Here is a 16781-nt window from a genome sequence, read left to right as displayed (position 1 = left end):
TTTAAGTTTTTGATAAAATTGCCATAACTCTAATGACTACAACCGTCCATATACATAATTTTTATTCACTTTCTCGTTTTCGTGGAATAATCTCTTCCCTGCCTCCTTCGTCAAGCCAATTTTTGCATTTTTTCTTTTGCTGCCTGAGCTTTGTCCAGTCGCACTTCACAGAAGCATCTGAGTATCTTCAGTGTGAATGCACCTGGACGGTAGCCTAGTCTCTGCAAGCACTTAATCCTACCTACATTTCCACTGTTGAACTCTAGACAGGCATCACATGCAGCTATCTTCACAACAACGGTGGACACAAATCCTCCTTTTGGACAACGCATCCATATTAGGTGATTACAGCTCTCATTTGTATTCAGTATTTTCCCCTGTACAAATTTTTTCGGAAGTTCAGGATTGGCTAGATACCTGAAAGTTGGTTTTACAACATCTAAGACAGCATGTGACAAACCATGTTTGTGGGTGTTTGGTTTTCCGCTGCCTTCTGCCTGAAGATATTTGTACCACTACTTATCATAAGAGGAATGTTGAGGATTATCATCTGTAAAAAGTTTGTGAAAGAATATTTCCCACACGGCTTGCTGATTTGGTTCATACTGTGTGTCTTATGCCTGATAGGTTCTCCGCTATTACTACCCGTTTCGAGCAAAATTGTTGATATATGCAGAACTAAAACTGAAATAAGTTTTAGCACATGCTATTAAAAAACACACACACACGTTGTAAACAAAGGAACAAGCAAAGAAAATCTTTCTCACAGCCTTCTAATCTCATCTGCAGCTTGTTTTCATTGTGTGAACGAAAAATTTACACACAAAATCTTTCTAGTGCAGGGAAGGTGTCGAGCACAGCATAGAAAAACGCCCAAGCAAACTTTTTAAAACATATGTCGAGCCACAATTCGATTATGCGGCTTTGCGATGTTCCAGCTGCCGAGAATTCTTTCGGGTTGTATGGCCATGGTCCATGGAACTCTTCTATCCCTCAAGTTTCTTCCAAAGCTACGTTGGACATCTTCGGAGGTGCTCCTGGTTGTGCTGAGTCTTGCCAACGGGCGAGTCGGACGTCGAAGAACGGCCTAAATGCCGTAGAAAGTGGGCGTGGTCTGGATTTCATATGATAGCAGAGATAAACCTTGTCGAGGATAAAATATAACTATCGATCATAGTACATGTAAGATAAAAATTTCTCATCGATTCTGTAGCGCCACTGTCCATGTATCGCTGAGTTTCATGGCTTCTTCTTTTCTGTTTCAATTATCCCCATGTTTATAAAACATCTAAAGCAGGCTTTTGAGAAGAATGGGTACTCTAGTTATGAAATAAATAGAGTTTTGCGACCGAATAACACAAGGCCTAAGGACAACGATAGGACTCAGCGATGGAAAAACACGGTTTCCCTACCATTTATCAAAAAAGTAACGGATAAAATCGGCAATATTTTAAGGAAACATAACGTTCGAACGATTTTCAGACGAACTAAGAAAATAGGCCAAGCACTTCGTTCCGCGAAGGATGAACGTCCCCCTCTGTCTAAAAGTGGTGTATACAAGATTCCGTGTAAATGTAGTAGGGTCTACATTGGAACTACAAAGAGAAGTGTGAGGACACGGTTGGAGGAACATAGAAGTCTTTGCCAACCAGGGAAAGCAGAAACATAAGCTGTGGCGGAACTTACTCTGCAGTCGGGTGACAATGTAGTGAAGTTTTCGGAAACTGAAGTTTTATGTACTATGACGAACTATTATCCACGGCTATAGAGAGAAGCTGGTCCCAGCGGAGGTTCGAGCCCTCCCTCGGATATGGGTGTGTGTGTTTGTCCTTAGGACAATTTAGGTTACGTAGTCTGTAAGCTTAGGGACTGATGATCTTAGCAGTTAAGTCCCATAAGATTTCACACACATTTGAACATTTTTTATAGAGAACCCGTCGAAATATATAAACATGGAGATAATTTTAACAGAAAAGAGGAAGCCATGACACTCATCAATATGTGGACAGTGGCGCTACAGAATCAGAAGTTTTTGTCTTTGACGCACTATGATCGATAGTTATATTTTATCCTTTACAAGGTTTATCTCTGCTATCATATGAAATCCAGACCACGCCCACTTTCCACGTTATTTAGACCGTTCTTCGACGTCCGACTCGTCAGTTGGCAAGACTCAGCACAACCAGGAGCATCTCCGAAGATGTCCAACGTAGCTTTGGACGAAACGTCAGGGATAGAAGAGTTCCATGGACCACGGCCATACAACCCGTAAGAATTCTCGGCAGCTGAAACATCCGGTCGTGAAAGCAGTCATTGTATGGTTTGCTATGTTATTCTTAAAGAACCAGTCTAATAAATTATGCAATAAAAAACTTAGATTTTTTTCAAAATTTTGCCTTACATCTGGCCTTAGGGAAAGGATGTAAGTTTATCAGAAACGAATAGGAATAATGCAAGCGAAGATGCGGCCGCGGATGTTGAAATCCACTGACATACGCGACTATAAAAAATGGCAGGTTGTGCCACACTCCTCTGGAAATCTGTCGAATCCATGAAACGCTGAATCGTTGCTGTGCCGAGTTCCAAAACCAGAAGCATGCGGTGTGAAGCAGATGGTAATTATGCTTTGGGTAGTCAGTATTATTGCTTACTACCCATCTTTCCCTGTATCTCTCATATATCTATTTCGAACGACCAATAACTCCAACGGGTCTTCATATATAGTCTATCCATCCTTGTGCAATGTAACGTCAGTCCGGTAGTCTTCGCAGTGTGCTGTCAGTGCTCCTCTGAAGGGGTGACCAGAGTGTGTGGGTGGTGCCCGCAGAGCGCCCTCGCGCGCCGGCCAGCGTGCTGACGCCGGCGCTGGGCCTGGTGGTGGGCGTGCTGGCCGCCATGCTGGTGCTGGGGGGCGGCATCGCGCTGCTGATGCGCCTCTACTGCTCGCAGCGCCGCCCCCGGCCGCACGCGCCGCGCCGCAAGCGCGACGCCGACCTGGGCCTGGGCCTCGGCCTGGGGCTGGGGGGCGGCAGCAAGGCCGCCAGCCCCGTCGCGCCCGCCGCCTCCGCCGGCGCCGCCTCCGGCCCCTACAAGGGCTGCGGAAGCCCTTCCAGCAAGGGAACGCTCGCCACCGTCGACAGCGCCGACAGCGACGAGAAGAACCCGGACGTCATACCGCAGTCACAGAAGGGTAACTCCGGAACCGCTCTCGTTCCACTCGCTGAAATCCACGACTTCTTCACTGAAAACAATACACACTGCGATGCTGAAAGGACTACATAATAAATTTTACTGAGAAGGCTATATAGGTACCAGAGGTTCAAAGTTGTAGGTTTTAACATCAGTATTAGTAATTATTGCCTGTTCTACTGAGAGACGTACGGAAATGTTTGATGTTCCTTCTCTCACGTTAGTAATATTATATTCAAAAAAAGAAATTTATTACACTTCTTACAAACGGAAAACAATTGTCTGCTATCTGAGTGAGAGTTTTAAGATATTCTCTAACGTCTCCTTACACCTTTACTTCAATGTTCCTGTGCGCAACAGGCAACCTACCTCATCTTGCCCCGGCAACTATGTGATCTGCAACATGCTAAAATACTGCAATCCATGCAGACTACAATGCGCGGTCACAATTACTGAAACAACTACACTACTGGCCATTAAAATTCGTACACCACGAAAATGACGTGCTACAGACGCGAAATTTAACCGACAGGAAGAAGATGCTGTGATACGCAAATAATTAGCTTTTCAGAGCATTCAGACAAGCTTGGCGCCGGTGGCGGCAAATACAACGTGCTGACATGAGGAAAGTTTCCAACCGATTTCTCATACACAAACAGCAGTTGACCGGCGTTGCTTGGTGAAACGTTGTTGTGATGCCTCGTGTAAGGAGGAGAAATGCGTACCATCACGTTTCCGACTTTGATAAAGGTCGGATTGTAGCCTATGGCGATTGCGGTCTATCGTATCATGGCATTGCTGCTCGCGTTGGTCGAGACCCAATGACTGTTAGCAGAATATGGAATCGGTGGGGTTTGGAGGGTAATACGGAACGCCTTGCTGGATCAAAACGGCCTCGTATCAAAGCAATCGAGATGACAGGCATCTCATCCGCATGGCTGTAACGAACCGTGCAGCCACGTCTCGATCCCTGAGTCAACAGATGGGGACGTTTGTGAGACAGCAACCATCTCCACGAACAGTTCGATTCGACGTTTGCAGCAGGATGGACTAGCAGCTCGGAGACCATGGCTGCGGTTACCCTTCACGCTGCATCACAGACAGGAGCACCTGCGATGGTGTACTCAACGATGAACCTGAGTGCACGAATGGCAAAACGTCATTTTTTTGGATGAATCCAGGTTCTGTTTACAGCATCATGATGGTCGCATCCGTGTTTGCCGACATCGCGATGAACGCACATTGGAAGCGTGTATTCGTCATCGCCAAAATGGCGTATGACCCGGCGTCATGGTATGGGGTGCCACTGATTACACGTCTCGGTCACCTCTTGTTCGCATTGACGACACTGAACAGTAGACGTTACATTTCAGATGTGTTACGACCCGTGGCTCAATCCTTCATTCGAGCCCTGCGAAACTCTATATTTCAGCAGGATAATGCACGACCGCATGTTGCAGGTCCTGTACGGGCCTTTCTGTATACAAAAAATGTTCGACTGCTGCCCTAGGCAGCACATTCTCCAGATCTCTCTCCAAGTGAAAACGTCTGTTCAATGGTGGCCGAGCCACTGGCACGTCACAATACGCCAGTCACTACTCTTGATGAACTGTAGTATCGTGTTGAAGCTGCATGGGCAGCTGTACCGGTACACGCCATCCAAGCTCTGTTTAACTCAATGCCTAGGCGTATCAAGGCCGTTATTACGGCCAGAGGTGTTTGTTCAGGGTACTGATTTCTCAGGATCTATCCACCCAAATTGCGTGAAAATATAATCACGTGTCATTTCTAGTATAATATATTTGTCCAATTTATCATCTGCATTTCTTCGTGGTGTACAAATTTTAATGGCCAGTAGTGTACTCTCTTATTATTATGCAGAAATTGGATGATCAAGAGGGGTTTGTTCAACAAGCCTTGATGTAAAAATGAAAGAAACCAGTAAAAACTTTAATCTACTAATCCAAAAAATAGATGATTTAAGTACTGAGAAACTTCACACAGGCTTTAACAATACACAGCGAAAGTTCATTATTCACAGTGATGAGAATGGCTGTGAAGTATGATTATCAACTTCTTTAATTACACCACAGTGTCTATAATCAATAATGACGTCTCTTGGCACAACAAACGTACCAATGTTACTCTCATTGTAAGCATAAGCCGATCTCACAAGATCCCTCCAGTGCGCAAGCAAGCAACAACTACGTGCAACAAAAAACGCAAATTACCAAAAATCCCAATTGATGCCAAAGTCCCCTCCGGCGCTACTAGCACAATCATTTATAGTGCCGGTGACATACATGATAAATATAATGCTTTCCTTAACACATTTCTCATGCTCTTTTTGGAGTTTCATTAGAACGTTCTAAACGGGGTACTAGCAATAAAAGGCAGCCTGGGTGGCTGACAAAGGGGATAAGGATTTCATGTAGAACAAAGCGGGAGTAATATTAAAATTTTAGAAGTAGTCACAATGAGGCTACAGTAGCACATTACAAACAATATTGAAGGCTGCTTGAATAGTAAATTCACAGGATAAAATTAAAACCATATGGTCAGTTATGAAGGAAGAGTCTGGTCAGTGGCACGAGGTCGACGATATAAAGCCAGCTCGTAGTAAAAAAATTTTTGTTGCTGATAAGTAAGATATATATACAGTATTTAACAATCATTTTCTGAGTATGTATGGTGAATTAAATAAAAATTTAGCTTCTGTGGGGAATCATATAACTCTCTTGGAAAATGCCTTTCCGAGACTGATGTCTGAAGTACTCCTCTGTGATACTGACAAGGGGGAGTCAATAATTAAATCACAGGAAGCTAAGGACTCTCATGGATATCATGGAGTGTCTAGCAGAATATTAAAGTACTGTGCTGCACATCTCAGGCATGTACTTACCCATATTCGTAATTTTTTCTTTAAGAATTGTCAGTTTCCTGAAAGATTAAAGCACTCAGTAGTAAGGCCACTTTACAAAAGGGAGAAAGAGATAATGTAGACAATTTTACACCTATTTCTACGCCATCAGTGTTTGCTAAAGTTATATATAAGGCTGTGTATACAAGGATAACAGCGTTTCATAACACACGATTTGCTATCAAATGTACAGTTCGGATTTAGAAGTCGTTTAACAGATGAAAATGCTATATTCTCTTTTCTCTATGAGGTACTGGATGGGTTAAACAAAATATTTCTAATGCTAGGCTCCTTTTTTGATTAAACTAAGGCGTTTGATTGTGTTGATCCCAAAATATTGCGGGAAAAGTTTGACCATTACTGAATACAGGGAGGAGCTCACAATTGGTTCACCTCGTACTTTAACAATACACAGCAAAAGATCATTATTCACAGTGATGAGAATGGCTATGAAGTGGGATCTGAGTGGGGTATGGTCAAATGGGAGGTGCCCCAGGGATCAGTGTGGGGGCCACTCGTGATCCTAAGTTATATAAATGAAATGCCCTTCAGTATAACGGGTAATTCTAAAATATTTCTGTTTGATGATGACACTAGCTTGGTAGGAAAGGATGTTGTGTGCAACATTGACTCTGTTTCCAATAGTGCAGTTCATGACATAAGTTCATGGCTTGTAGAATTTGTGATTTCTGCCCAGTCAGTAAAGATTCCTATCATTCCTACATACTCATCACGACTTTTCTGCTTTCTTTATTACTTAAAACAGCTGTGCATAAGCCCATCAGTTCCATAAAACCAGAGTTTCTTAATGGAATAACACGTTCTACACAATTAAACATCTTGGAAAGGTCACCAAAAATACCAGCTGGAGATATATCATTTAAGGCTTCTACTATTGTGTGAATGATCGTATAAATAGCATTCTTAGTCGAGCAACCTTTCTGAAATCCAAAATTTAATATGCTATTAAAATTGCTTCTAGTTAAGTTTGAGACTACTCTTGAGTACATTGCTTTCTCGAAATTTTTGTAAATGGTATGATTAAGGAAGCTGGAAAAAACTGTTACAGTCTTTCATGTCGTCTCTTTTTATGGTGAGGCTTAACAACTGCTTATTTTAACTTGTTTGGAGAAATGAGCTTTCCAGCGCTGCATGATATATATATCCAAGGGCCCTACTCATTAAGTTGCAACCACTTTTCAGAATTCTATTTGGAATTCCATCAACGCCATGTCTGCTACTGCGATTTAGAACTTTTAGAATTCTATTAATTTCTCTGAAGGATGTTGGAGCTACTTCTACTTGCTTAAAGTTTCATTCAATTACGTTTTTATTATATTCTCTTGCTTCTTTAACTGAACCATTTAATCCAATTTTAGCAATTTAGAAGGTGATTGTTGAAAATACTTGGAATCCTCTAAATTATTTGCCTAAACATTGTCTCTTAGTTTAACATTTATGGTATCTTGTACACTGACAGCCTGTCTTGTCTCCAATATGACAATACCCCATTGAGTTTTAATCTTTTTTTATACGTTTTTGTCTACGTATACTTGTGCATACTTACGGAAATTTTAATGTCTTTCCTTAAACTGCTGCAGTAGTTTTTGTAGTATGCATGTAATGTCGTATCTTGCCTTACTGGGCTTATGTAAATTTCCCTCTTCCTGTTATGTAAGATTTTAACTGCCTTAGTTATCGATGCCACTTGTCTTTCTAGTGAATCATCTCCTTTTTCTAAAGTAAGCTTGAAATACTGATACAAATTTACTATGGAAAAAAAGACTTTTACGCTGGCATCTCCTTCAATGTGTATCTCAACCAAAACCACATCTTTTAACTTATTCTTAAAACATTATATTCTGTTCTCATTAATAAGGGTAACTGCTATGTATGAACACTATCAGGACTCTAAGGCCATATTGTTTATTGCATTAACCGTGCATCAGGATCAGATAGCCCGTCAACAAATGGCTACACATTGATTGTTTCAGCCTAGGCACTGTCTATAAAAATGTTATTAGTAGGTGACCTATTATCTTGCTGCTCGTGAGTTGGGAAAGCAACTACTAAAACTGAACTGCAACGTCAAAATAAAGACAGTAGTTAATTTTTGCTATTTTTATGTTTCAGGAAAGCTACACTGAAAAATCCACAAACTATTGTTTCTTCTTGTCTGACAGGTAGCTCAATTATGCATTTAGAATTCTCAGAAATAGCGAAGTGTTCTTCAGTAATAGCTCACAAGTATATGCTTCTAGGTTCTGATCAACACAAAACCTATTTGTCAATATTTTTGACTTTGTGTCTAGTTTTCACATATGTTGCAACTCCTCCTATTTTCTAGTTCACTGTACGTGAAAATAACGCCAATCTTTAACCCTTGTACATAAATTCCCCATCCCTTTAGTTATGTGGTTTTCAGAGAGGCACAGAATATCTGTCAGTTCAGGATTTCCCAAATCATCTAGATGTGTAAAAATCCCATCTATCTAGTTTTTCAACACTCAAATGTTTTGCTGAAACAAATTAGTTTGATTTTTATGGAAACTGTTACATTTGTTATGTCCTGTTTGGCTGTAGTTTCCTTCAAGCTGACTCCAACCTAAAAAAATGTTGCCCCTTTGACGCTAGTAATCAGAAGTATTGTGGCTTGCGTGTTTTTGGCCCTTTTTACACTTTCTACCAGTTACTCAGATAATCTTTCCTTTCCCCTTCTATTTGCTGGTTATTCAGGCTTGTAGCGTGGGTCTGCATTAGTAAAGACTAAGCTAGAGTTCCATGGTATGAAATTAGATTCGTTTGATCGCTTCCAGGGGTCCCAAAAAAGGGACGTGAAGAGAAATCAAGACATATGGCAGAGACTCAACACTTACAGCTTAAATGACAGAACCTTAGAATTCCGTCACAATTGGAGATCTCATACAGAATGGATGAGGGATGAAAATTTGCCGAAGCTAGTGTACAGAAAGAAATGTGTTCTGCATCTATATACTTCTTATTCTTCCTCAGTGAGGTGTAGGTTTCTGATCTTTTCATTACCACTCTCCTAACAATTTCCACGAAATAATTCGTTACTATATTGAGATCTTTCTACAGTTAAGTATATCCTTCATGGATGATAAACTGCTATTGAAATTTACGATTTATGTGGGTTTAAATAGGCAACGAGTCGCATTTTAAATGTTTGATACCATTTATATTCCGTACAATTAACTAGTTTTCAAACAACTGTAGGCTCATCTCAGATAGAATAATTTATGAAACGAAAAGGTTTTTATAGTTTGGGTACTTACAGTGCTCCTAGTATCCATGACAAATCTGTTACAATAATGTATATTTGACAATTTATATACACACCTACATTGAACTTAGCTGCATTTGGCTATATATTTACTCACAGCATCTAAATACTGAAGTTCAAAAAATATTAATCTGATAGATATTAAACTTTACCAGATCATTATCTCTGGCGTTAGATGCTTTGTATTACAGAATTTATATTTATATGCATAGATTATTGATGTAGCCTTAAACTAGTTACAAGTATGGAAAATAAATCGTATTAAAAATTCGGAACAGCGACTATTTGCATATTTATATTCACTCAGTCGCCAATATTTCCACATGTCATCGGACTAAACTCTTTGCAAATACACTGTTCATAATTATAAGAGGAATAGTTACGCTTGTAAATGGCCAGGGGGCACTGGAAGGAACCAAGAGGACTATATCACTGTAAGACAGAGATACGAAAATTAGGAATTGATCTCAAATGCGTAGCTTGCTGTAGTGATGAAGAATATCTAGGAGCTTAAGAAAATCGTGGGATGCTATTAGCCTACAAGGTACTGATACAAAATGAAATAAAATGCAATATGGTGGTGCATTCGAAGATCTCGGAGGCTGTACATACTGCGGTAGTGAGTAGGCAGTAGGTAGTTCATTTACGTTTGAATGGACATCCGTAAGAAAGGTAAACCCAGATTTTGAACTTACAAATACTCCCATATAAAATGGCAACTTCTAAGAAAACACATCAAACGGGGGATGCAATTAAATTATTTACAAACTATGGACATAGCCTACGTACGTGATCAATAAAAGAAAGGGATACAAGAATAGAAACCAGTTAGGAAATAAATCAGTAGGTAGTCACTGAAGCCACAGAGAAACTGTGGTGAAATCGAAAAGGATATTATCGTCTGAAAGACATATTAAACATATGGAAAATCAAAATAACGGTGAAATAAACGCAAAGGCGTCAGCATTGAGATACGGAAGAAATGCCGCTATTAAGTACAGGAGGAAGAGAGGAGGACATTGGTGGCCTCTACGAAATAGAGTAACTATTCATATAGCGTGATATGCTGTTGATTTGAGGGGCATATGGGATTTCATGTTGGAGTTTGAGAGGAGTTTGGAAAGACGGGAGGTCAGACTAGCTACAAGGGATAGATAACAATCCTTTCAAATTTCTGAAGTCGTTGAGGATGAGGCCACAGAAAGGTTATTCAAATTAATGTGTAGGATGTATGAGATCTAAAAATTTTTCTATACACAATCCAGAACCCATCAAAAGCATACAAATGCAGTAGTATCGCTTTGTTAGGGCCATAGCTCATGTCTCCAACACGGCAACCAAAATTACGTACAGAAGATGCAAGTAAAAGATTCATCGACTGTTAATTGATTCTCAGTTTGCCTCTATCAATGGAAAAAGGCCTGAGTAAGGCAAATTGGTAGCGGAAGTACAATTTTAAATATTTACTTCCATAGGATTCTTCTAATTAGAATATGTTTTCAACAAAATCACACAGTGCAAGATATTCGAAATGTGTAGGAACATGGGTATACACTGTAGAGAGAGATGTGTGAGACACTCATAACACATGCACGGAAAACAAGAGGAAACAGGATTGAAAGAGCAAGAGAGAAGTAGTCGGACTTGAAAGGATGCACGCCAGAGATTTATTCTTCCTTCTCTATCGTTCAGTCTGTATACTGAAGAAACACGATTAAGAAAGCAAAGGAAAGATCCATGGATCGTATTAAAATTCAAAGTTCAGATTTAAAGGATAATAACAATAAGAAACCCTGTCGACATTGCCATCCTTAGGGAAAATAAGGAAAACGTAAAGGAACTATTGAATAGAATGAGCAGCGTAGTTAGTGTTCAATACAGACTTCCAGTAAATCAAAAGAAGACGAAAGTAATAAGTAGTAGCACAAATTTGACAAGTGAAAAGCTTCCCAGTAAGACTGTTTTGCAATCTTCGAAGCAAAATAACACATGCCAGGCGAAGCAACAACGACATAGAATAAATTAATGAGACTGAAGTGAAAAAAAAAATATTTCTTACCGTTTTAGTCAAGTTTAGTGTTGTCTCCTTCAGAGTAGTTACCTTCTAGTTGCACACACTTTTTCCAGCGCTTCTGCCGTTGATGGTAACATTTCTGGAACTCATCTTCTGTAATATCCTCCAAGACCCTCGTCACAACTTTTTGGACATCTTGTGTTGTTTGAAAATGGTGTCCCCTGACCGCCGTTTTGATTCTTGGAAATAGAAAAAATTCGCACGGAGCAATATCTGGTGAATAAGGTGGCTGTGGTAGTACTGAACTTTGTTTTGAGCTTAAAAATTGCTGTACTGACAGAGCAGTATGGGATGGCGTATTATCGTGATGCAGAATCCAATTATCAGCAATTTTGGCACGGACACGAAGAACTCTTTTTCGAAGTCTTTCTAAAATTTCTTTGTAGTAATATTCGAGTAATATACGAGTTCACGCACCCTTGCCAAGTTGACATCCGTCCGTGAGGTTGATGGACGTCCACTGCTGTCTTCAACATTCGTTCTGCCTTTACTAAACATTTTATGCCTACGAAAAACTTGAGCTCTTGACATAACCTCCTCTCCAAAAGCCTTCTGAAGCTTACCGTAAGTTGTCGTCACGTTTTTACCCAGCTTAACGCAAAAAGAAATGGCATACCGTTGCGCAATATTATGCGGTTGATTTCCATGACAAGAGACACAAACATGTGTTAACTTATTACAGCACAACTCACGACTGAGTATCGATGTGCCGCTTGGACTAGAAGCAGCTTATGGACCAAGGTCAAAGATATTGTGCCTACACAAGCCTGCAGGGTATCAAAGGAAATCATTCTCATTACTTTATTATAGCACCTTATATTATGTGAAGTACCATGGGAAAGTAGGCTATACCAAAAGAGGTCTACTTGTATCAAATACAAGACTAAGTATGTTAGATAGATATGTGAGAATGAACATCTGGCATCATCACCCTATACAAGTTAAGTCATGGCTATAGGAAAACGAGACAGAACGAAAACTTTATTGAGATGTGGCGCCACAAAAAGATGCTGAAAATTAAACGAAATGATGAGATACGCTGTTCCCATAGTACGGGTGAGGAAAAAAATGCGTAGAAATTATTTACTAAATGTTGGATGATGATTATAGGCCAAGTATTAAGACGTCAGAGAATAACATCCATGGCACTAGAGGGACTTGTACAGGGAAAAAAACTGTGTGTATGACAGAGGTTGGCAAAATTCTAACATATAACTCAGAAACTTATGTATGGCTTACTCTGAGATGAAAAGGTTTGCGTAGTGTAGCAGGATCTAATAAAAAAAATGTAATTAATATAAAAATTAGATGCTATTCATTTATATAGATGAGGGTATACATGTGCAATTAACAGTTGTTGAATTGGAAATGGTAATATTTGTGGATACAGTTGTACAATACTATCATCTAGTTCCCAATCGCTGCGTAATTAAACCGGCTTCCTACAGGGTACTTTTTTTATTCAGAACTCTTCACTATTGTTATAAGTTTTGCTAATCAGATATGACAGTACCTTGTATGGCTTATATGGTCTAAAAGGTAATAACGTATGAACTGTTCGTCGGATCCTGTCTAGAAGGTCCGTCGCAATGCAATTATATGGACTTCATTCCCTTGTTGCTGAATTCTTCGTCAGTAAGGTTCTTTCGGGAAACAAGTAGAAATAATTTCTGCTACGCATTTTTCTTTTCTGTAAATACTTATTGTTCCATTTGATGGAAGTACACACTTTTAACAATGACGTCAGAACAGAATGCATAGTTGCGATTACACGTAATACAAGACAACATTTCCCCTCCCCATATTTTTACGGCCCAGCTAACAAACAACTCACAACTGACAGTCCGCGAAGTGTCCCTGGACTGAACAACAACAACAAGAAGAGGTCAGATGAGATGTATACCTATCTTATGCAAAGACTACTCGTAACTCGTTCTTAATCCGTCACAGAATGGTTTTCTCTGGCGTCCTCACGCTCAAGTGGAGTGTATCTACAAACTATTTCAGATTATTTAGTTGAATTACATATCACTGAGAAAATAAGAGTAATTAAAGGAAGAATTGAGTAGATAATTTGTTCTTCAGGTTGAGATAACTATTTCTTGTTATTGCAACCTGAAGTCCCACTTCAACAGGAGAGAAAATTATTGCGGGCCGCATCAAGCCAATCAGAAGATTGACGACGCAAAAACAAAAAAGAAATAAATCGTCAGTGGTGATAAGTCGGAACCTTTTGTTTTACTTCTTTAGATAGTCTTACTTGGTATTTTTCTCTTGCTAAAGCTTATTTTCTGTCGTACAGTGGTAAATAATTTTCCTGTCCGTGTAGTCTACTTTCCTTCTGAGGTTGTCAACTTAATTTCCTGTTTCTACCGACTGAATTAGAAAATACTGGTCGAACTCTGCTACTTGCCTGTGCTTTTTGTTATTTGTTATACGAGAGACAGTGAAATTAAATCTAGACACTTGGAAAAAATTAAGTAAATCATTTATTGTTTAAAAAGCGGACGCCATAGCAGTTAATACATTTATCCTACTGTGAGACAAAACAGCCAGAGCCATCATGGAAAAATGCTTGCGGATGCCGTCGGAGCCATGATTGTACCTAGGCGTCCGTGCATCTCTTCGTCCGAAACAAAGCGGTGACCAAGAATGTATTTCTACAGGGTTTTAAAATTGAGTAATACAGTGATATGGAAGATGTGAAAGGTCTTTCCAGCGGACCTTCTACAGCTTATTCGAAACAACACTGTCATGTTGTGGCCGGCATGAGTAAAATCATTGTTCAGTAGGCAACCACTAACATTTTTCCATGACTCTCTAGCCTCACATGGGGGATAGTGTAACAGCAGATGTGGCGATTAATTTTGAATACTAAACAGTTTACTTACTTTTTTTGCTTCTGTCGCGTTTTCCTTTCACTGACCATTATACACTATTCTCGTAAATGTTTTAAAAACTGTACCTATCAGTTTCAGCGTTCCGTAGTCTTTGCATCTCTTTACACCTCTCTTTCTAGCGTTTGCTGTTAATGTAATCTAATGTTCTTTGGTAGTTTTTTACGTATTTGGACACGGTTTACTGTTCTGTGTACGGATGTTTCTTGCCTCATGGTGTAATGATTGTAATATGTTTCTTGTAATTAAATTTGCACCTGATATTAAATTTGTTTCAGGGCCCTATGAAAATCCCTCTTGATGAAGATGTTCGTATTATATTTTCTGCGACTGTACTTTCACATTTGTGAATTCAGTTGTGAGTTGGTATTACATGTGGTTCTTCTGTACATAATGTAATATGAGAGCAGGTATATTTTCTTCAGTTGTAGCTGTTTCATCGATGCTCATTATTATATGGCCGTTGCCCTCAAAACGTTAAAGGACTTCTAATTAAGTATTGTAATTACTGCTATTGACTACATATTTATTTATTCATTGGCACTAGTTTTCGATCCAGCCCTCCTTTACGTTCGTAACTTTTCGCTACTCATACTTCTTTAAATCTCTTGTATTCGTCTAGTTTATGGTTACTACTCTGCATTCTGGCATTAAATAAATTGAGTTCTGCTATTCGTGGTATTTATATAACTTTTTATTGCTTACAAAACCCATCGTTAAATATTTGAACACTTTTTTTTTCAAACTTATTCCTTTAAAAATATCGCTTGAGGACTTCGTCCTATTATTTTCTATACCTCAACTTAATTTTTTTTCTGCTTTCAACGTATTGACGGCTATGATACATCAGTTGTTCTTGGTCTCAATAACGTTGGGTGTCTTTTTCTTCTCCTTTTCTTAATCTGAGTTCTTATTAATATGAGATTACAATCACAGATTCGCTGGGTAGCTCATGCTTAACTGGTTACCATTTCGTTGTCTGACCTTATGTAATCTGTTTGGTACTTGTTTTCTCATTTATTTCTGTCATTCTTCAACCCGGTCTATGTGTATCTCCTCTTTCACGTAATAAATGTGTCACTGATTTTATTACGGGAGCCCAGGACACACACACTGTATTCCATATTCCACTATAATTATGTTCACGTTTCTCAATAATATCGTTCCTGTTGATAGTAGTTTATATATTTACGTAGAATTAGACTGTAAAATAAAACGGCGAATAAAAGAGTTGCAAACACATCTTTGCTTTGAAACGAATAATCGAATAACGTTCTGAAAGCATCAAAAAAATTTCAGGTCATGTGGCGTACGCAAGGTTACTTCAACTCTAAGTAATTCATACTTAATGCAGTTATGACTTTGGTAATGTGCATATTACAAGTGGCTATTCGTGGAGAGCTGGAGATCATCAGTCTCTTGACTAACTTGAGGCGGTCCGCCATGAATTCTGCTTTTATATGAACCTCTTTGTCTCAGTTTAGCACTTGCTAGCACTGTACTCAATTATTTGTTGGAAATATTCCAATCTCGGTCATCCCCTACATAGAGGCAATAATGCCATGATATTGTAACACGAGTCCTACCACGTACACTTCCTTCTTGTCAGCATTTTCGACGTATTTATATACACGTCGCTTTTGCGAAGGACGACCTCAGTTCTTGCCTTATCAGTCCATTTAATTTTCAATATCCTTTCACAGCACCACATCTCGAATGCTTCGATGCTTTTCTGTTCCTGTTTTCCCACAGTGCGTGATCTACTTCTATATAATGCTGTGCTCCGAACAAACATTTCCAGAAAGTTCTTCCACTTTATATCTACTTCATACCTAAGTTACTTATTTAGCAGCACTCTTATCTTTTGCTACTATTTAAGTATTCCAACTTTCGATTGTCTGGTATTACTTCGGTAATACATTTTTTCTTCGCAGTTACCCTCCTTCTGCCAATGCTTGTCTGACTTCTATGGCGGATCTTTCTAGAGCCGTCCATTAGCTAAACTGCCTAGTGCGGTACTAATTATTTCAATATCTTTTGGATTTGTTTCTCCAAAAATTGTTCAAATGTGTGTGAAATCTTATGGGACTTAACTGCTAAGGTCATCAGTCTCTAAGCTTACATACTACTTAACCTAAATTATATTAAGGACAAACACACACACCCATGCCCGAGGGAGGACTCGAACCTCCACCGGGATCAGCCGCATAGTCCATGACTGCAGCGCCTCAGACCGCTCGGCTAATCCCACGAGGCTTTGTTTCTACATAACTAAGTAAAAAGTTAAATCACTTATTGATCATTACCTCTCGCATCTCAATTCAAAGAAGTTGTCCCGCATAATTTGTGAGTGTAGCAACCCAGAATACCACATAGAAATGGCTTAGCCACGGTCTC

At 39.4% G+C, this 16781-nt stretch overlaps 1 protein-coding gene across 1 annotated transcript in view; it reads left to right on the top strand.

Annotated features, from left to right (window-relative positions):
• The window catches only part of LOC126188388 (hemicentin-2-like), a 761121-nt gene that overhangs the window by 640658 nt on the left and 103682 nt on the right, over positions 1–16781 (top strand). Inside the window, exon 12 of the mRNA XM_049929988.1 lies at positions 2828–3190. Within this exon, the coding sequence (XP_049785945.1) occupies positions 2828–3190 (363 nt within the window). The remainder of the gene's footprint in view (positions 1–2827; positions 3191–16781) is intronic.

The sequence above is a fragment of the Schistocerca cancellata genome, chromosome 5, assembly GCF_023864275.1.
Source record: "Schistocerca cancellata isolate TAMUIC-IGC-003103 chromosome 5, iqSchCanc2.1, whole genome shotgun sequence".
NCBI lineage: Eukaryota > Metazoa > Arthropoda > Insecta > Orthoptera > Acrididae > Schistocerca > Schistocerca cancellata.
Note: the sequence above shows the minus strand (reverse complement) of the source record. Positions and strands in the feature narration are given on the sequence as shown.